Consider the following 23,188-nt stretch of genomic DNA (forward strand, 5'->3'; position numbering starts at 1 on the left):
GTGAAATATTATTAGGGGGTCTGTTAAGAATATGTCACAAACACTGCACTAGGAATAACTGAGCAGTCAGGCTGCTGCTGACAGATATCTTTTAAATCCTCGGTTTTCCCTTAAACTGAGGGTCAGCACCTTGAATCTGCCATCCTAACATACTTTTTTTTCTAGTGAATGTCAGGCAGAAATGTGACAGCTATTCTGGTTCTTGTATGTCTTTCTTGCAAAAATCTGTGAATTTCAGCAGTCTTAAAGCAGACAGAAAATTTATTGTCTGACAGGAATACAAAGTGCTGATCCTAAACCTGGGTTTTCACCACAAGCCATCTCCTCCCAGTATGTCTCTGTCTCCCTGTCACTGTGGTTACCTTTCATATCTGGTGGATTTCTATGAAGGTTGTAGCAAGGGATGATGGTTATGGAGTCTTCCTTCCTCCTCTGGCACAGCTCAGTAATCCCCACTGCATGCTGAGTACCCTTTGTGCCACTGATCATGCTGCTGAGCCAGAGCCAATGTTTGGAACAGCATTCCTGCATGTATAGCAGGGCTGAATAGCTTTTCTGGTATGTATTATGAGAAATTACATAATTCAAGATGTCAGCTGCATTAGCTGGCTTTTTAGCTTGTTTATCAGGAAGGAGGGAGCTAATGCACAGAAATGAAACCGGGCTCATGCTCTTAGTCCTCTGCTTGGGTGACAGAAGAGCTCAGCACTGGGGTTTGACAGAGCACCAGTAATCCTGTAAAAAAACCTGAATATTGATAATTTTGGTGGTGTAAAAACCATGCATTGACTGCAAAACGTATGTAGGTGGATTTTATAAGAATAAACCTAGTTTGTTATCACTATCCTGAATAGGATAAAATGAAAATTAGAAAAGCCTTTACTTAACCTTCAACAGATTTCTAATATGTGTGCATGTTTCTCCTCTGAGTTTCATCAGGCATCTTTGCAAGGAGTTCTTCTATTTCTACCTTGACAGAAGTAATTCCCTATTTTGTGGTTTTGTGTTGCTCAAAGATTCAGCAAATTGAACATTAAAAATTCATAAACAATAAAAATTCATATTTGTATCTGAATAAATTATTTTATTTAACAACATACAAATAGGTAAATGTTACTGATTTAAAAGAAGCGTTAAAATTCTGAAATAATTTCTTTTAAGTTACTCTTGGAAAGGACTATATTTTACGCTGAGTGGGAATAAAAAGGAAGTGCAAGGTCTGCCACTGCTGGTTTGTGCAGACAGCAGAAGCAGGGCATATACCCAACCACCATCATCTGATCACCACCTCTGTCAAACTGCCAGTACAGCCAGGATGATCCCCAGCCTGCTTTCCACATAGGCCACCTGGCTCTCCTCTAGATAGTGCCCAGGCATGCTTCAGGGACTAACCCTGTTGGAAGCATCTGCGCTCTCTATAGGATAAGGAAGTTTAACCATACAAGTCAGTTGGCCAAAGGGTCAAGTAACAGACCTAGCTTGTTTCTGAGTATAGCTGCAGCCTAAGTGAACTCAAGTTTTGCTGTATTTCTCAAAAATTAAATGCACCTAAATATCTACATTACTGACTGAAGATAAATTAATTTCAATTATTTTATTGTGAATGCTGTTTCAAACTAGATAGTATGTTGCACTACTTAGTCCTATAACATCAAGTTGAAGCCCAGTATAATCTATTATTATTATGAAATTGCATTTGAGTGAAATATAATGCAATAAAGCTTGCTGTGGTAGAGATAGGACACATACTTGAATTTGGTTCCTTTCCAACTTTTTGATTTCTTGGAACAGCGCCAGCAATCCCATTTATTGTGGAAATTATCTTGACTCCCAGTAGTCCCAGGAGAAAAAAAAAAAAAAAATTTTTTTGGCATTTTGATTAGACATACAAAATTTTTCAGACGTCAGTTTTGGTATTCTATGAACAAATATTGGTCTTCTGGAGGTGAAATGCAAGTCCTTTCCATTCAGTCCATTTTTCTCTGATGTGCTGTGATGCTGCTGGGGATGGAGTTAAACTGTGTTGGAAGGTAGTTTGCAGAAGGTAGCTTGTAGAAGGTAGGTAATGTGCTGCTAGGTATTTTTGTTTAGAGTAAAGGTCAAAAACAGCTGAACAGTTTATGGAACTGGTAGTTGAAACAAAGGGAACATCTGTCCTAAATAAGTTTTGTGCAGTCCTGGGAGAAAGACTGAGCCATGTGATTTGTAAGGGTGTCCTTCCAACCTAGTACATGTCATTTCTCTGTGACAAAAACAAGCTGATAGATGGAAGGATTAGAGACACTGGGATCTAGAAAGGAAAGCTGAAAAGAGGACAAGAATTTGGGACTATGTGATGGAAAAGCAGTTTTATTACTGAAGATAATACTCTGGTTATTTGGTGTTTCTTGTTTTCAGGAAAAGAGTACTTAATATACTGATTATGTAAATGAACAGGATAGACCTGTAGAAATAGCAAGTTTTCAGTATCTCCTTCTTAAAGTATTGCAAAAGACTCTGAAAACTGTCTAACCATTTAGTCAAAAGGGATAACAATAGCATTTAGCCAAAAGTTAATACATTCTATTTGAAGATCAAACTGGTATCACTCACACGAATGAATAGTCACGCTATGCTGAAGTTTTCCATTATGCTCTGAAGTGACCCATGGGAAACTAGATGCTGCAAACATGAAGATGAAATAGGTTAAGCTGCAACAGAATAAAATCAGTGACAGCAATGTGTACTTTTGTTTTGTGAACCTTTAATGGCAGACTTTACTGTGGCGCTGGTAGTCCAGATACCTTAAGCTGATGGGTGAGCAGACAGGAAGGCATGTGAGCAGATTGTACAAAAAAAAGTTTTGATAATGCAGGCTGTAGGTAAGTGTGCACATGTGGAGAAGTGAGTGTGCTGCAATAACTTCATCGATTAAGAGTTTAAGCACAGCATCCTTGCTAGAGAAATTAATGTCCTATTTCAATGTTATCCATTGCTGCACACCAGTGATACAAGCCTCTGTTAATATTTAATGGTAAACTTCAATTCACCATTAACTCTTCTGCTGCATTTTAAATTAGGAATGGTTTTGAAGCATTCCTGATAAATATTTTCAATAAAAAAGATGGAGAAAATCACTAGAAAAGTAACTCTCATCTTTAATATGCTTTTTATTTATCTTTGTTTTTTCCTCAATCTCTGACTCTAAAAAGCCTCATTACACACTTCATTAGTAGCTTTCTGAGGCCCTATAGTGTAGTAGCATCTACTCTGAGTCTCTGAGGGGTGAAATTGGAGATTTACTGAGGAGAGTTTGAGGTCTAATTACAAAGCCTTATCAAACTAATAATGCAATCAGTGGGCCACTGGCACAGTGGTAGTGTTCTCTGCTGCAGTCAGTAAGATATGGGTTAGATTAGTCCACAGGGTTAAGAGGGAATGCTGATGAAGGGCAGCATCTGGCTACACCTAGGAAGTATCTTTTATGGGGTCAAAAGATGGTCCCCATCCTTTCTTCCTTTGCAGAATAATAGGAAATGCTCTTAAGCAGCGTTAGGCACCTTGTTCTCTTAGAAACAGCATAGTGTGAAACCCAGGCAGTAATTGAGCCCAAATCTCCTGCTTCATTGTAGTGAATATCAACTTTATGTTGTAGGGCTGAAATGTATTACCCTGGCTTAGTGATGGAAAGGTGGATCCCAAGGCTCTGAACAAAGTGCAGAGTCTCCCTAGGAATAAAACAGGCTTTTGTCAGAAAGATGTAATTATGTGATGGATGGCAGTGAAAATGCAGTAAGATTCAGGCCAGTCTTACAAGTACAAATACTGAGATCCAAAGGAAATTATGTTTCTGGTTTCTAGTGCTTGTTAATTCCTGCTTTCAACAAATGTTAGTTTTACTTTTAATCTGAAAAGGATCAAGACCTGCCTTTCTCATTTGTTTAGCTTTTAATAAAAACTAAATGAGACTATAAAGTATGTGTGTAGAAACATTTTTCAGGCAATGATTTGAAAATTAAGATGCTTTTGGTTAAAAAGCAGAAATCTTACATATACACTTCTTTCAATTCAACTCATTTTTTCCACAGAATTAACATAGTCTCATTAATGTCTTCAACTTCGGCATGAAAAGGTCACTTATTTGCTTTTGACCTATTGTTTCTAATGGACTTACTTGTATGTTTAAATTAAGCTCATGTTCAGATGCTTTAGTGAGTCCTGATGGTCTGAAGTCTACATTTGTTCTGCCTAGTTATGTTTTTTTGCATGTGTACATGTATGCATACCAAAACCAAATAAAAGAAAACAAAAGTCAGAGAGCTTCCTGAAGAAAATTATGAATATTTCAGTTCCTTAACAGGATTCGGGAACATGCAACCAATATTTGAGTTCTGCCTAGATCCTTAGATCCATTTCCTGAACTCATACATGATGCTTTAAATGTCTCTCGTTTTTTGCCATAACATCTGCCTGAGTTTTGTTGTTGCTGAGCAGTTCGTGCCCTATGCTCCAGGGCCAGCTCAAAATAGGATATTGGAACAAGACTTTTAGGATTAGCTATATGTGCACATCTGTCACCTCTTACAAACAATAGCTCTGAGTTTAGATTTTCCACATCAGACAATTTTTTTACTGCATGCACATTCTGCATGGAGTATAGGCCTGACTGAGCCTACATTCTCTGTATCTTTGCAAGCAGTGATCAAACCACCAGACTGTTTAACTATTCCGGATGATTTCCTCTCATTCTCTTCTGGTTCATGTTGTACAAAATCCCTAAATACTTACCAGCGAGAAAGGTTCTCTCCTACCAGTGATTGGTAGGCATTTCGTAAGGACAGAAACAGCAGTCTCCACCTCTTTCCTAACATATTTCTGTAATAAATCATAGGTTCAATATCTTTCAAGCACCTTTTTGAAAAAAGGCTATGCGTCAATGATGAAAAATAAAGGCTTCTTGAAAGTTTAATTTGGCCCAAATTCTCATATCTATCTGATCAAAGAGAAGCTCCAAAGCTCTTTGGCAAAGATTAGAAAAGAATTTATTCATTACAGATAAATTCACCAGATTTATGTGTACTTTCAGTTGTGCTATTCTGAAGGGAGAATCAGACTTAGTCTATATTCTAAGTTCCCCAATGTTCCCCTGCACGCAGGCACATCTGTGCCCCTTTGCAGAGCTCTATTGACTTCAGCAGGGATTCACGGAGACACAGTGTGACTCGCAGCTGCTATACAATGACACTGCTAGCTAAGCTTAATCATTAGATTCTGGTCGATGAGTTATTTCATGTACCTACAAAGACAGTTAAGATAGATCCAGATAGAGAAATGAATATCCATTGAAATGCAAATCTCTCAGTAAAATAGGTTTTGATAACTTATGCTACTTTGCTAATCCTAATGCACCTCCCTTTTAGGTGCTCAAGATGAATTCTTTTACAAATTTTATCTTTTTGTCCCAGAATGATACTTCTGAATTACATATACTGATTTAAACCGAAGTGATTGTACTTTCCTTAATGTTCCCATTCATTCTCAGATTTTTGGACAAATGCAGGAATGATCATGGAAATAAAAAAGTACGATTTTAGAATATCACTATTCCAAAAATTAATTTGATGGAAAATGGACTGACTTTATACCTGATGCTCTTACTAAACATGATAGAACCATTCAGAGTCAGGAAGTTACTTTCTTGCTGCAACTTTTAGAGGCCTAGGAAGATTTTAATTCACTTTTGGTACATTCTTGACCCAGGGTGCACTGGTGGCTGGATATCTGACAGAGAACAGGTACTCTGGGGAGTGATCACTATTTTGAATGTGAGTAGATCAAGAAATGACCTTGGCAAGTGTAGGACATTTACTGCATTGTTGGCATCATGTTCATACTTTTTTTAGGTTTATGAAAAAAGTATATAATATCAATCACTTACTAGAAAATAAAATACTGACAGTAAAAAAAGAAAAAAAAATCAGCGTGACAGAGATCCTTTGCTTAGGACTCATACACCCCATGTTCCCACTAGGGTTGGCTTTACTGTCAAGTACTGCTGCTCAGGAGTCTGAATTTGTAGGGATAATTTAGGAGGCTTCTTTGTTTTGTTTTGACCCTGTTTTAGCTATAAGCTGTAAACCCACGACAGCTCCTAAATCTGGCATTTCAAGGTGTCCTAAAAAGTGAAAACATGTTGTTTTACTATCGTATATACCTTTTCACCAAATGACAAAACAATTTGTCTTCTGCAAAACATGCAATGGTCGCATAAGTCATGATACAGTACTGAGTGTTGTAATTCTAGTTTACAGTAATACTCTTCATACAGCAATGACAAGAGACTTCAGGAAACACACCACAAACCATCCTGGAGGTTCATAAGCATCTGAACTCAGTGATGACAAAGCATGGGCTGAGTGCTGCACAAAGTGATATAGTTCAAGTGAATGGTGAAAGCTGTATGGCACAGACCACAGCGGGAATGCCTCAGAGCCCCCAGCAATCCACGCTGAAGTCGTCGGGCTGCTTCAGAAACTACCCATGGTCATAGAAACTTTACAAAAGTTATATAAAAAATGCAATGCAGGAAACAAACAAACAAAAAAAAAAACCCAAACAAAAACACCAAAAAAACACCAACCCAAATTTAGCTAGTTCCTGCTTATAAAGTAAAGTAAGCATCTTACTGCTTTTAAAATTACACAGTTAATAGAGGAGGAAATAGATGCCTAAATAGATGCCTAAGTAATGGATGTCTAAAAATGAGGAAATAAGTCCTTCCCTTATCATTAGTTAATGCTTGACTGTAGCTATTGGATTCGTTTACATGATTGTTCCTTTCATTAAAACATGTTCTGAATATTTTTACAAATCTTCTGTTACAATGGCATAATTGGGAAATGATAAGAAGATCTAGCTGTGCTTTTCAGTCTCTGGAAATCTCTTGGCAAACATTATCTAATTTACTTGAACTTCGTTCTACATTTTTACTGTACTGAGTCCTATTAAGGACAGTTACAAGACATGGCAAAACACAGAAGGAAATTTGCTTTCTGGAGTCAAAAGAGTAAAAAAACATCCTGGTTTGGGTTGGGTTTTTAGTACATTTTGTTGCTTGTAGGGCTAAAGTAAGAGGTATTTTCCAGCAGTTATTTTCCACCATTCTGTTCCTAACTTCATACTTGGTGAGATGTGGGCAAGAACCATTAGTTTGTCCAGGAGAAGAGTTTGTGCTTTTGTGGAAGCCAATGTCCCCAGTGAGGAGGTAGGGTTAGATGGCTGTAGCAGGGGTGAGCTGGACTCCGCTGACAGGTAGAGGTGTTAAAGGTACTTTTGAAATCTGCAAAGAACAGAACTAGGATAAGTGGCCCAACGCTGGCTTCTGTGATGATGTTTTGGAAGACCTTGAGCAGGACAACTGTGAACTGGGAATTAAGGAGATTCTAGGGAGCAGTAAGGATTAGGGTTTGATTTGGTCAAGAATGAAGGAGTGCTGTACTTCGGAGTTTTGGTAAATGAGAGTTCTAGGGCTGGGGGAAGAGACAGCTTTCAGATAGGAACAGCAGGGCATATGAGGTTTGGATACAGAGGCCTGAGTTTTTGCAGACTAGTGAAATGCAAGAAAAGTGAGGCTGTGATGCAAGACTCTTAGAAACTGCTAAACAGGAATTCTTTTTTGAACTGATGCCTTTTGCCTTACTCTATTTTTTGCTGTTGGAATATGCAGCCTAATCTTTCCCATTCACTGTCTATCAAGGTGACATGCTATCCCAGATATGCTATTGGATATGCTATCAGATATACTGTCCCAGATAAGCATGCTGTGCTGTAGCTCACCTTATGTGGTTATAATACAGTATTTTGTCCTCCCTGAATACACTCAGGCAGTCTGCTGAGCGCTGAAAGTGCTGTTGCAAATTTAGCTATCTTCACTGGGAGTCCTAAAGCTTTGCTTTTAGAGTACAGGTTCTCAAGAGCTGCAGGGTCATTACATGAGACTTTCTATTACCCAAAAGTTTCTCTAGGCTTTCAGCCTTGCTTGCAGCTAAGGTACTTCTTAAATTCAAGATCTCTTCCTAGCTGCCCTGGACTTCCTCTGAAGTCAATAGAAAATGGAAAGCAACACCAGAGGGCAAAAATCTTCTCAAGGGGGATCCATTCCTGTGATTTTTGTCTCTTTGGAAAAGCAAATGTGGAGAACTGACATACCAATTTAATTTTTCCTATTAGTCTCATCCTCTTCCTCCATGGTACCTTTTCCATAATACCAAACTTTAGAGTCACCTCCTTGATGTTACTGTGTGTATTTGTTTTGTGGTCCTGGAGATGAACTGTCAAACCATCTCATGTGCTCATGCTTGTCTTGCCCTTCTTCAGTGATCAGCTGATCATCTATTACAAAGCATAAAAGAAAAATTATTTTATTTAATTATTTTATTTTATCAAAGTGATAAAGTTGTGGTATTTTGGAAATGAAGGTCAAGAATTTTGTTTCTAAGTTTATAGATAGAGTGGTTGTCATTAAGAAGCCAGCATTTATCAATGTCACATGTGGTATGTGTTTTGTAGTATTAACAAGCAAGAAAGTTCCTTGAGCAAAAGATAATGACATTTGAGAGCAACTTTCCCTTGTAACTTTTGGATCTATGGCATTTTGGTTCTGGATCAAGTTTATAGCAAGATCATCTTTTTTAACACACATTGGCACATATATCCTAGAAGATAACTTCACGTGTATATCTTAGAAATTAAAAAGAATAATTTCTTTTTATAGGGAAAATTTCCAAGCATTAATCTAATGGATGTGAAATTGCTTTTACAGCCTAATACATGTAACATTTATTTTGCTACAGTCCTATGAATCAATTGCTGTCCTCTGATAAATGAGAGATTATTTAACTGTCAGGAAATGTCCAAATTTGTCCATCAAAACTCAGCTGCTTAGCAGTACCAGGGAATACTTGACTTCTTTCCCTAAGAAATTATTGCTCTAGAAATTGTTGATTGATTTAATGATACCAATACTCACAAGGAACCACTATGTGCGTAATGAAATACTAGGTTGTTGAGCATTACTTAGCAAAAGAGACAGTTATTAGGAGCCAGTTTTAATTAATTAATTCTTAAGTAGTTTATAAAATAATTAATAATTTATAATTTAATTATATTGCTTCTATCTTTTCTTAATGTGGCCCATGTTTTAATGAAGAAACCTCAAATGTCTTTCACAAACTGTTTCTGAACTCAGAATCCCAGATTTTGCCACCTGATAACAAGTATCTAGAAGGTCCAGATGGGACTCATTTAACTGTTTTGAAAAATACTAAATTAACAATACCAGACAGATTTAGTAAAGCATATGCAAAGAATCAGAATGACACAAAGCAGGTAACAGTTATCAGCCTGCTGCCTATAGAAGAAAGGAGGTTTAGTTACATCCAGCAACTAAATATAGATAGGGAATTTCTACACCCCTTCGCCTAATCTATTTGTCTTCATACCTATGGGAACAAAAAAAAAAAAACCACAACCAACCTGCTACAGTTCTTGTTTTCATCATCTAAAACCAAATTAGACCCACTATCAGAAATCTGCAAATCACTTTGACTGTAATGACTTAATTAACCTCAGATCACATGCCTACATCAATCTCATACATTTTAATTTTGGTTTTAGCAGTTATAGCATAGTTTCTACATAGTTTACCTCTGTTGTAAGGTTACTATTCCATAGAAGGCACTGAATAAAGACAGGAAAAAAAAAAAAAAAGCTTTTTCTTAGGGGAAATTTCTTAAGAATTCAAAAAGATACCTGTCTTGCACCAAGATGAAAACAAAACTGCCCTTTTTCATTTAAGAATAAGGTGGCAGCCTGCTTTAGAGGAGCAGATAACCAAATCATTGGCAGATGCTCTGAGGAAGCAAGGCTATGCTTATGTTGACCCTGAGATGGCCAAGTCAGGGAGAACATGTGGAAGTGCTTGGGAACAGATATCCTAAGTATAAGGCTGAGTGGATCCGTAAATCTTATCTGCTCTTGCAGCTGGTGATTGTGAAGAGATCCTGGGTCATCACACGTCCAACATCAAAGGACATGGACACCCAGGGAGATGGACCTCAACACTATTTGCTGCTCTAATCAAAGTCATGATAAAAGGTCTGAGATTCCTTCCCAAGTGCTCCTCAGGGATTGCATCCAGCCCAAACTCAGGTTGTGTCCACTTAGTGAGGAAGGCTGAGTCCTTCCTCAAGCACCAGCCTATGGTCACGCTCAATCTTTGATAAATATGGACTAAGAAACAAGATCCTGGTTTGTGCCTTATTTTGCACCAGGAGTTGAACCTGTGGCTTTCTCATTCACTGAGTGGTCTGGTCCTTCCAGGAAAGAAGCTTCCCCCTTCACAGGAAAATTCCCAACAGCCTGGGCATGTGTCACAGTCACAGCTGGGCTGAGTAACTCTGCCAGCTCAGTTTGAAATAACTGTATTGCCAATATTGACAGATGTTCAACTGGCACAATCTATTGTTTCCAGAAACTACATTTTTGTCAAAGCTACCTTTAAGGAATGAATATAAGAACTACCTGTTTAATACATGAAACCAAACATTTTCTGAAATATTAATTTATGCAATGATGTCTAGGGATAAGTGTCACATGACTTCTAAAATCTGATTTTCAGAGGTTCTGAGAGCTCTGGTAAACCTTGTTTGTGACTAATGTTTTTTAAAATTTTGTATTTTAAGTATTGTTATTTTCTTACGCCTATTTATTTTCCTGGAATGATAAATAATCAATATATTTAACATAAAACATGAAGACTAGCCTACTCTTGTAGTGAAAGCATACTGTAAGGGCCTCAGTGTCGTGTTAAGGTCCCAGTCCTCCAAACTGGGAGAAGTGCTGTAAGAAAAACATTTCTAGAGCTTTGTGCAGTTGCTCTGAGTACTTTATTAATCTATTTTTTTAGCTGAACATGGGATATTTTGATCTTTTGTAAAAATATACCAATCTTTTGAAGATAAAAGGTCTCTTGATGCCTAGCACCCTGATGAAAACCAGATGACAAGTAGCAGATTTTATCTATGAAGAAAGATTTTTAGTTACTTTGGTTTGTGCTTTAGCTCTGATTCTTGTTCCTGTTGACCTAGACATTCTCTTTTAGTAAAGTTCAACATTAATAGCCAGGAGGGTTGATGATGTTTAAATACAGTAAAGCCTTAAAGTTTCATATCATCTAGGTAGCAGAACTGCAGACAGAATCTCTGCTTGTGCTAAGGCATGTGACTACAACAGATCTATGATACTTTATACAGAGAGACATCTGGACCCTGGGGAATGGATTTGTGAGTCTCATAAAAATTACTGGTTTTAGTGTCCTAATTGATTCCATCTGTAGTTTTACACCCTTTCCTTTTTTCTTCCTCTTTCCTTTGTAGTCAGAGCTACCTTCAAACTGCAAGTGACGTGCCTGGGGGTCACAACCTGGATCCCTCTGCAAACTACAATTCCCCAAAGTTTCGCTCAAGGAATCAGAGCTATATGAGAGCAGTGAGCACGCTCAGTCAGGCCAGCTGTGTTAGTCAGGTGGGAAATTCTTGTTATAACTTTTCTTATAGGTTAATCACAGATGCGAGAGTTGTTACTAGTGAATGGTTTTAGGGTTTTTTTTTTAATTAATATCAAACTGAAGATGTGAATTGTCAAAGTAATTAATTACATTCTAAGGAATTTACATTCTAAGGAATGTAATTCTTGTTCAGAATTTCAAGAAAAATACTGATTGCTAGAAGCAAAGGGACACTGTCACGCATAATATTTTCCATCTATTTTTCATTAAAAATATTAATACTGGTATTTTCATTTTTCGTCTATATTAAATATTTAAATGTTAAGAAGATTCAGACTGAGCGTAAGGGGCACACTCCTACAATACTCATCCTCTGAAAATATCTACTCTGATTTCACTACATGTGGGTTGCCAGATTAAGATATAGATTGAAATAATTATGCTCCAAAGGAGCAGTGATTCATCTATAAACTCAATCCTTCACTCTTCTTGGGTGAGAGAATAAGTCCCATCAATTTTTCGATGTATGGGGACTTCTGAAAAGAGACGTTTTTCCACCCTGATGTTTTTATGTTGCTTAGTTAGTACTAATTCATGTTGAAGTGAGACCTGAATCAGGCCTGAAGTGCGAGCAGCCTTATGAAGTATGCACATGTTCTGTTTAGCAGAGGACTTACATAAAATTTCCAAAGTTTCTAATGTTCATTGATCCTGACATTTCTTCCCTCTGTTGCTTCATGACAGGTGGGCCCTGACCTCTTGTCAGACACATGTTACTTTATTTTTCTTTGACCATTTAGTGAGACACCTAAGGGTATAGTAGCTAATTATGCACAATGGTTAGTGAAAAAAATCTTTTTAAAGAAATTTTATATTCATCCACATTCAATTTGCATTGCATGGCTATTCAGGCCTGGATTCAACTCATCTAACTTGAGGCTTTTAACTGAGGCAACAACTAAAGCTTCCTCTGTAATTAATGGATTGAAAGAGTTTCTTCCAGGACAATGCACATCCCAAATGGGCTTAGAGCCTTCTGGAAATACTTGTCAATCTCCACTGAGAGTTGGAAGGCACTAGTCGCCTGACTAATGCCCTTCAGTCAAATTCTTTAATTTACGTGGGATAAACCTAAGTATAATCTTGTATAGCACGCATCAGAATTAGAAACAGACAGTCAGTCATTTTCCAAACCTTTCATTATTTTTCATAGCTCCCTTCTGAAACCTGTCCTCATCATTCTCATGCCTTGGTGTTCATTATCCTGGTTTGGTTATTTTCTATTTTTATTACACTCTGGTTTTGAGAAAGTTTTACGAGAATTAGATTCTGCATTCAAAGCAAGAGCTGTTGGCTGTCACCTAACAATGCTATAATATAGAACAATTCTGCCTCTTTGACCATACTTATGCACGGAGGTGTTCACTGAACTGTCCATAATGACTAATTGGTTTCAGCAGTGGTTAAAATTCTTCATTCAAATGTGCATTACCTGGAAAGATGTCCACAATAGATTTCATTTACAGGTAGATTGCTCAATTGGCCAGATTAACTAAACCTGCTGGATATAGTTCCTTACTTTCTTTTCCAGTCTTCACTAACCTGTGTTCATTTTGTGTCAACCACATGCTTTCTACCTCAGCTGCTTCCAGACCAGTAATAAATGCAATAGATACTACACAAAGTAAATGCATTAAAATAACAAGTTTTGAACCTTTGCTGTTTCCTGTTCTTTTTCCATGAAACCATCATCTTCTTGTCCCATCTACATAATAGCAGTTTGTATGATTCGTGGTATTTTTAATGCCTTTTTTTTTGTGAGATCCTTCCTTTTTCACTCTTGGCCAAGGGTAAAGAAAGATGCTGGGTTCCATGGTTTATATTTTTAATTTAAGTTTTAAAACTTTTATTTTTCTATTGTCAGTGACCTTAGCTTGAAAGCAGTGATTAGGATTTAAAGTGTTTATGGACTACATTTACCATAAATTTCCTGATCAATGATGTACGCAAAATATTTCAGAGTGAGATTTTTTTTTATATATATATTTTTGAGATTGCATTAGTCTACTTAACTTTATTAGAAGCAAATTTAGTGAAGGGTAATGTAATTCCTTTCAGAAGAGATTTAGTAGAAAAAATGTCTTATATGAAATTTAAATATCAGTTATTATAATTAGAAGTTCCATATGAAAATTCCATTTACTTAATCAGAATCCTAAAACATTTGAAACATTTGCACTCACTCTCTTTCCATAATGAATAATGTGCTAGAAACAGTAATAAAGAAAAATGCACTTAGCAGCTGTATAGAAAAAGTAATATCAGCTGGACATGCTGTTTAGTAACTCAACAAGTTTAACTTGGTGTTTATACTGTTTCTGATTTCTAGCACTCTCTTTTTAAAAAAAAATTTTATCAGGAGTACATAACAGGAGGTCATGCATTTGTCTGTCCAGTGTCAACTTCCTATCTGATTTTGGATAAACATAATTTTGAATTATTCAGGTATATTTACAGGTGGATAGGGCTGACTTCAGAGAACCTGTTAAAAATGATGTAGGTAGAATTCAGGCACTCATCATCAAAACTGGAATACACAGTTCCCTACCTAGAGGTTCCCTAAGCCTGACCAGCCTGACTAAACCCTGTTTATCATGAAAGCTACCTAAAAATGTAAAGTTTTACATCATGCCCAATCTGCAGGGCAGAGTCAGCAGGTAGATGCTGGCTGCTGCTCAAACCCTGCAGGAAGCTGGAGAGTGGTGCTGAAATCCCCCAAAGGGACATCCTTGGAGGAGACACAGGTAGGCACATCTAGGGTGCTCTGACAGGCAGGGCTTCTCAGCACACCTCATAGCAGAAGTATCAGACTTAAGATAATGCTGCTGAAGAAAAGACAGAAGTAGTGGCTGCATCTTGTTTTTTCCACAGTAGTTGAATGGCTGACCCAGTTAACCAGGAAATTAGTTTGGTTTAGGGCTCTTCTCAGCTAAAGATGGTCCAAGATTACTGTCTCATCTGACCACTTTTCACTCCATTATTTCAAAGATCCTTTCACATGCTTCGTGGGACACAACTCTTGATGTAATATTTCTCAAACCTTTCAGAAGCGTCACCTCCTCTGAACTTACACATCTTCAAGTATGAGATAGTGAGATTATAGTGAGAGGAAGATAACAACCTGACACACAGGCTAAATGTCCACATAAGTGAACTTTGCTGGCAAGTTAGGAGCCCAGGCAATCCACCCTTACCTTTTGAGGGCTAATATTAGTATAGATTATTTCTGTTCTCCTATTCTGGCAGAACATGAATTTCTATCAATGCAGAGTGATCTTGCTAGTTACCATTAAATCATGTATTTACAATCCTCTGAATATGCCAAAAGACATTAAATGTAAAATTAATTGTATGGCATGTGTAATATACTTACTATATACATATAAACAGCTGATGTAAGTTAAAAAAAATGTGAATGTGATCAGAAGGGATTACTACATTTTAACTATTTGCTAAAACAGTTCTTCATCAATGTACAGGTGTCCATTTGAGATGTTGAGGCCGTGATGATCACAAAAAAGCAAGTCAAAAATCAAATGCATTGTTGTTGTTTATTCAGATGAGTGAAGCAGAGGTTAATGGGCAATTTGAATCGGTGTGTGAATCAGTGTTTAGTGAAGTTGAAGCTCAGGCAATGGATGCCCTTGACCTCCCTGGATGTTTCCGAACAAGAAGCCACAGTTACTTGCGTGCCATTCAGGCAGGCTATTCCCAAGATGATGAATGTATACCTGCGATGGCATCTTCCAACATCACCTCAACTATCAGGTCAACCACAGGTAAGCAAATCTACACTGACCCTTCCATTGTTCTGTATGTAAAAATATGTCAACTTGTTTTGTAAAAAGATTTTTGACACTGGAAACAATTTCCCTGTGTAGTGATAATATTTGATACCAGTATTCTCAGGTTTGTAATACTGTCCCATTGTAGCTACAGCTTGGAATAAGCTCCTTCTAGGGAGAGTCCTGCAAGCGTAGTATAGTGGACCTGGATTTCTGACCCCCATTTCCCATACACACAATTATCCAGGCACAAATCTAAAAATGCAAGTGCAAATGGTATAATTTAGATATTGTTAGACATTTACGTATTTTTATTTATCAGGTAACCAATCTTCTAAACAAGATCAGCTGCACTGATTTTAATTTAGATCCTTAAAGCAGCAAAAGAAAAAGAGAAGCAAGATTTTAAATACTTGAATCTGAATCATAAACATTATGGCAAGCCTCACACATCTGCTATTACCCATCAGTAACCATTAGCATTCATTGTTATACCACTCACATTTAGGATCTTTCAACATTCTTCTGGCAACTTTCTTTTCGCTTATTAATCACTTAGAAAAGATTATAGCTTTATTCATTTTAGAATATTAGATTTTAGTATTGGTAGAGAAAAGATTGCACAGATAGAAGCTAAATAATTAAAATTAAATCAATAACAAATACATACTCTTTGTTAAGTGATCCAAATTCACTTTTATGATTCCAAATATGTTAATTTCAGTTCAGAATTATGATGTTGTCCTTGCCGTGTACTATCAAATTGCAGTGCAGGCCACTCATTTGAAAAAGCAGAGCTCAGAATGTATCATGCAAAAACACTTTTTTAATTATTTGCTTGACACATCTGTTGTATAACAGAACAGTAAGAGCTTAGAAAGGAAGATGAGGCTGAATAATATGAATTTGCATTCCAGAAGTAGCACAGTTTTTATTTTATCTTGAGCATAGTATTTTAATTGCTATATATAACTTTGTGTAAAACCAGAAACTGTGGTTTGCAGTGCCACCTCTAGGGATGTTTCTGTCCTATGTTTAATAGAGGTGCTATCATAATATAAAATAAGATTTTATTGCTACCCCAGAGATTAATTTTTATCTTTGTCGTATAGTACTGTATGAGTATTATGAAGAAACCTTCCGTGGCAAAAGATACAACTAAATGTGTATTTTGGTATCTGACTCCAGGTACTGAATTCGAATACTTTCAGAATTACTTTGGTTACCAAGTTGATTGGGTTTAACCTAAGATGTCTTGGGTTTATATGCTAGATAAGCCCAAAATTCTCACTGAAAGGAAATTATTTGCTCTAGAGCAACAAAACTGAATAATAGACTATGTTTGAGAAAATAACCAGATTAGGGAGGAAATATGTTTGCATCCCAGTGTTTTCATACTTATGAAAAATGTTTTGCATTGATTAGCAGTCTACTGGTTAAATACTGTGGGTTTGAAAACCTTTCTTTCACACATGGTTTCTCCCTCATCTCAGAAATTATTTATCAGATAGATTTTCTTACCCAAATATATAATCTTTCTCCTTTGTTGTGGTGAGGTGATACGGACATCGTGGAGAAAAAAGATTGAGATGGTTTCCTGAACCAAAACTGTTTCCAAGCTATGGACTGCATACAGTTCTGAGTGTGGTTCTGTATTCAAAATATCCCTGTACCACTGAGCAAGTTTGTCCTTAGCTTCTATAGAAATATTCAAATTAGAAATATTTATTTGATTTACAACAAGAATAAGGATGAAGTGATTAACTATTAACTGAAAATTTCGGTTGCCAAATAAGTTCTCCTTTTTAAAACCCTAGGGGTAACTCTCCTGTATTTCTCTCTTCAGACCCCATCACTTTGGGGGGAGGTGATTCATTTCCTATCATTACTATAATTGAAAAAGAAAAAAATCTTACTTCTCTAGCCCTCTCTGAAAATTGTAGAAGAAGCTGTTGCCTGAAATGTGAAAATGTTGTTGGCAGATAGTTGATGGTTTTATGGACTTAATTCAAATAAATGTCAAAAAGGTCGAAGTTTCACATCAGCCTTCAGTTCCAATTCAGTCTTTTGAATTCTTAGGAAAATTACATTACATTAATTCCTTTTTTTGCTTCTAATGTCACAAACTCATCTTGGTAAAGAAACTAAGGCAATTTCTTAGAAAATTAACAGGCATTGCAATTTAATTATTACTTGAAATTTTATTGATATAGGTCATGATTGCCTCTTATCGATGTTGTAAAGCAATTAAATCATAACACACAGGCTTAGCTAAAAATTAATTCATGTGACTAAAAAATTTAAATCTAAAATTAAAAATGTAATATTTGATCTATGAATTCAATTACAAAAATATGGAATATATATTTACAACATGCAGTTTCCTAAAATGTTCCTAGATGCATTAACAGCATTCAGAAGGTAGGAAGGTTGCAACTGTAATGAATATTATATGAGACAATATTAATGGACTCTGTTAGCAGGGTTTTCTAATACATGGAAAAAGAATGATCAGTAACTAGCTCTACTTAAATGTATACAACTTTATAGAGAAAGCCCAGTGGTTCACTGGTAACATCTATGGTACTAATTAACACATAACTTTTTCATAGACACACCTAGTTGAATTTGTGGAACGAGGCTTCTTCACCTCTGATGGAGACTGTGTGACAAGGCATAGGGCACTACCTGTTGCCCCAGGTGTGAATGAATAAGACAAGTGACAATGCAGAGGAGTCAGCCAGCATTGATGGCACTCTGTAACTCTGGACTCTGTGTGACCCATATTTCATTGTGGTTAGGGCATTTCTAGCCATCCTTTTTCATTTTGTAAAGAGATAATGAACCCAGTAAAAAATACTCATGTTAAAAGCCCTGAATGACAGCATATGCTTTCTGTCTCTGAACTGTATCCAGTCACAGCTGTCAGATGCACAGCTGAGAAAATACAGCTCCAGCTGCTGCCGCCTCCCACCTTGTCCCTCCATCACTGACAACATATAATTTCCTGAATGGGAAGTCACAGAGAGCAGTAGTCATTCTAACTACTACTCCCTTACATCTTTGCTACTCTTGCAAGCAATGCTTCACTTCTCAGGAAGAGTTCATAAAACCTGGGTCACTTTTTCATGTCGTACCAGTTTGGTTCCCTACTGACTAACTATATCTGCACATATATATGCTAAGCTGTCAGTTTGGAAGGCTCCTTCCTGGTAACATCTAGGTAGCATAGCAGAGTGTTGTGGGGAGGTATGGGAGCTACCTGAGGTCTCATCGGAGCTGTGTCACCAGCAGCTCAGTGCACAGAGCCCTGGCTGTTGGGAAACAAATTGCATTAGGCTGGAAGCAGTGCCGCAGTAACATATTATTCCTCCTGCAATACCAAAGTTGTTTTACTGAAAAGTAATTCAAATACCTTGGTACAACACTGGAATGTACTATGAAAACATAACCAACAAGGAGGTCTGGAAGATATTAACCACTCTCTCCCTTGTTTCCTCTTTGCCTGAGAAGCTCAACTTATTTTTGTTACATGTCCTATATGTAGAGAGACTCCTGTATATGACTTACTTCATAGAGTAAGTTATTATAGAATATTTCAGCATGTTTTCTCACTTTTTTTTTTTCCCTGCTGCTGTTTGGTTTTACTGTGAATGCAAAAATATTTACTCTATTGCAATGGTACTGGAGATAGCAGTTAGGATGGTCTGTTGTGAAGCAGAAGAACATGTTAAAGTCTGTTCTCTGAGACAAAGATTAATTTGGTACTTGCACATTTGGCCATCCAGGATAACCTGAACACCAGTTTATCTTCTGTTCAGATGGCGGGGGGCACACTCACTTTCTTCTGATAGCATTACATTGTACATATAGATTGCATAAAACACTTTAACCTTTATTGAGAGAGATGCTGCTGCTCTAGCCCACTGCTCAGGACACTCACCCATCAGGTGGGATATCTGCTCAGTGAATATTGCTTTATATGCACATTGAAACAGCTAAAGAAGTAAAGACTAAATATCGTATAAGGAGGAACTGAAACACTCCAGTCAGAGGTACAAAATCCTTCTCCAGAAACAAGCACTGAGTGACTGACCTCAAGTTCTTCTGCTTTTAGGCTGATGAATAAAAGGGACCATAATTTTCAGTTTCTTAAAACTACTTCATATTTTCCTGTAACTCATGTATTTTGGCTAGAACTGTATTTTTTTAATGAAATAATTAACAACAGAAAAAAAATACCTAACTATGGACTTCAGTACAATGGGAATTGAGTCATGGTACATAAAGACACCTGGATTTCTGTCCTATGTTAAGTGTAGTCCAAGATCACTTCTCCCACTTCAGGGATTTCCAGACAATCTTGAGAAAAACTTAACATAAAGCACTGCTGATTTCACGGGGTATAGTTACTAGCCTTAATTGTCCAGTACACTGCTTTACTATGACTTAATTTTTCTAGAAAATGTAGCATAATGCAAACCTGTCAGATCAGTTGTATATGCTCTTCCTTTGATCTAATTCATAGTAGGTGGCTCTACTAAATTCATGTTTACTAAAGAATCCACTGAAAAATATGAGAAGTAGGGAACTGTCTTTTGTCCATTTTACTTTTCTCAGGCAGTAGCCTCTGCTTGGCAAGGACTAAACTTCAGAGAATTCCACATTTACTGAACTATTGAGCACTAATTCCAAAACCAATTAATTCAAACAAGGTCACATTGCATGAGGGAGTTTTCAATTACAGTTCATACGATTACTCAGATGCCCGAGGAATTGAAGGTTTCCTTTCGCCTGACTTAAAGCTATTTTCAGCTTTCCATTTTTTAAATAAGTGGCTATGTATGTTGAATTTTTAGAGCACATGTTTGATATTTAGCCACGAAACTCTCATTTCCAGTAAATAGTTTGCATGGTCACGTACCTGAAAACATAAAGACATGAGGATACAATATTTCGCCAAGAAGTTCCATAGCACAAATACCCCTGCAGACCCACAAAGGACTGATTCTCTTGTTGCTATCTGAACACTAATGACAGTATTTATTCTTTTTGGTTTTCTGGGTTTTTTTAAAGATATGAGGGTACTAAGGGCAGGCAAAAGTTGTGGTACTACTACATGTGGAGGTAGTGGAGTTCAGTGAAGGATCACTAAGAAAACAGAGGGTCTCAAGCATCTCTGGCATGAGGAAAGGATAAGAGCGCTGGGACTCTTCAGCCTGGAGAAGTCTCAGAGGGGATTTTATTAATGTATATAAATATAAAAATTGGAAAAACATGCTCCTCACTTCCTAAAAGATCAATAAATGCATGATTTTCTTTTATTTCCTCAAGAATGAGATACTTCATCCAAGTCGCTGCTTGGATTTTCTTAATCCAACACACTATGGCTAGGAAAACCAAGCCTAATGGGGGAAAACATATGCATGAAAAGACATCTTCACAATTTCTGTTCTCTCTATAGAAATAAATGCTGGGTCTTAGAGGTTTTTACTGGTACCCATTGCTAAATAATAGCTAGCACCAGTATCCAAAACAGGTATGTTTAAAAAATCACCAAGCCTTAAGTCCAAATAAGATATAGAAGGCTGTTTTCTCAATTATAATTTGCCTATTGACTTTGCTTAATTACTGTTGGGGCTCCATGGAATTATCTGGCACTCTAACTCTCTGCAGGAAACATACCATCTATTAGTGGGAGCACTTGGGGATCCTGAATTAATACTTTGATGCTGTGCCAACTTGTGTGCCTATACTGTGAGAATAAATCTTATACTAACAAACGATGAGGCCAGTTCTACACTTGGATACGCACACATCATTTTCATTGCTCTGGGTGTATCTGGGGGAATAATTAGTCTTTAATTCCTTTAAATATATTGAAGCTCTGCTGCTATGCTGACACTGCTGTTTAATAGCAGCTCTACATGGTGGAAGTGTCCCAGGGAGTCACTGGGATAAAGGTGACACAAACCCTTCAGTTCAAGGAGCTGAACAGAGAGAATGGCCAAGGGGTCATTGCAACTGTTCATGTCTGGGATTCCCTGAGATGGAGTAAGGCTGTGCTAATCAAGGGCTGCCTGGTTGCCTGGCTTCTTCAGGCTGATGAGGCATGAAAACAGTTGGAGCAGTATCCAGGAACTTTTCATAATTTTCATTCTCCTTCGTATAGATGATCTGCAGAGGCAAAGATAAAAAATGAAGTCACTGCCTTCCATCTATGGTTAGTTTAAAAAATGTTTAATGAGTGTTTCTCCCTTGCTCTTCCTGTTCTGTGCTTAACATAATTCCTCCGTAACCTATTAGATTTATCTGACAGCTGTTCTTTCTTTATTAAAAAGGACACCCATGTTCCCTCCCCTGGCAGAATTTTGCTTCAAAGCTCTTCTATGGGATCAGTTTTCACAGAGTTTTCTCAGCTTCATTTTCTGTATGATATTATACATGGGGAAAAAAAAAAAAAAAAAAAAAGAAAACAAAATCATGCAAGGAAGGTGATTCACTGCTCAGTGTCTGAAGTCTTCCTGGCATGATAGAAGCTAACAGTGGCAAAAGTAATTCTCAGCACAGCTATTTAGCTTGAGGTTGCCAGAGTGTTTTGTCTTCAGGTGGGTTTGTGCAGCTGGGGGAAGCTTGCAGGGTGGGTGAGCCTGGAAGCACCAGTTCATCATGGCTCCTTGTACCTTTAGTAAAAAAGACAACACGACCCCTCTCCTGCCAGTGCTTCTCCTTCTGTGTTCCTCGTGAATGAAAAAAACCTCTAAGGAGTCTTCTCAGAAGCTCTGCATGTATTCAATCCTGGATTTTGTTAAAGGCATATATGTCATGAGTCATAATGATGACACATGCACTGGAATTACAATGCTTGCTGTGCTGGGTGTACAGACATCATTTTGATTGCATCCTGACACTAGTTTTTACTAATTTATTTGTAATATTTCATCCATCAGGGCTTAGTTAGTGTAACTAAGCATAACTCTTGAAGTTGACCCGATTTTGCTTGTTGACAAATTAGTCCTTCACTTTGTAACATTTTTGGGACAACAGGCATGTGAGCTGTGTTCTGCTAAACTTCTTTACAATAAGAAAATTCTCCCAGAAAACTGTGTGTGCAGCCACAGGGGAATTCCTATGGGTCCCAGCAAAGGCACAGGGACCAAGAGAGTGAGTATGTGTGAAGAAAGAGAGTTGCACTTCAAATTGACAATAAACTCCTTTACAGCACGTCAGGTCTTGCTGCCACAGGGACCCTTTCCACTTCTAGAATGTCCATTGGCTAGTAAAGCTATTTCCAAAAATGTATTATCAAGCATTTAGGGAGGCAAGTTCAGGTGCTTTCGCTACTGTTCTGCCTCACAGTGAGGACATTATTCTTAATGTTCACCACTTACAAATGTAATTCTCCAGAGGGATGTTATGTCTAACTTGCAAAATTGCCTTTTTCAGGAGAAGAGAATGCTAGTGGGTAGCTGGTACCCAAATCTTTCCCAATAACACAAGAATCTGAAGGCAGAGACAAAGCAAGTTCTTTACTAAATAAAACCATATCTGCATGTCAGTAGAGAGGCACAGAAGTAGGAGAAAAACTTCTATAATTACCTTTAGTTTTATTTCTGGAAAATTCTGTTTTGTTAATATAAAAAAACCTCTTGGGATGCTTGCGCATCTCTGCCATCCTCTCAGCAACTACCATTCTCTATTTTCACTTCCCTGAAATGGAGTTTCATCAACATAAGCTTGTACTGAAGTCTCCATTTCTATGTCAAGAATTTGATTTGGACTCAGGTCTACCCTAGAA

At 37.3% G+C, this 23,188-nt stretch overlaps 1 protein-coding gene across 4 annotated transcripts in view; it reads left to right on the forward strand.

Moving 5' to 3' along the window:
* DLGAP2 (DLG associated protein 2) overlaps positions 1-23,188 on the forward strand; it is a 312,584-nt gene that overhangs the window by 241,293 nt on the left and 48,103 nt on the right. For all 4 annotated transcript variants that reach the window (XM_026845663.1, XM_026845660.1, XM_026845661.1 and 1 more), the window contains 2 exons: positions 11,415-11,562; positions 15,165-15,384. In XM_026845663.1, the coding sequence (XP_026701464.1) occupies positions 11,415-11,562; positions 15,165-15,384 (368 nt within the window). The remainder of the gene's footprint in view (positions 1-11,414; positions 11,563-15,164; positions 15,385-23,188) is intronic.

Source organism: Athene cunicularia (assembly GCF_003259725.1).
Source record: "Athene cunicularia isolate RWA chromosome 3 unlocalized genomic scaffold, athCun1 chr3_part1, whole genome shotgun sequence".
Lineage (NCBI taxonomy): Eukaryota > Metazoa > Chordata > Aves > Strigiformes > Strigidae > Athene > Athene cunicularia.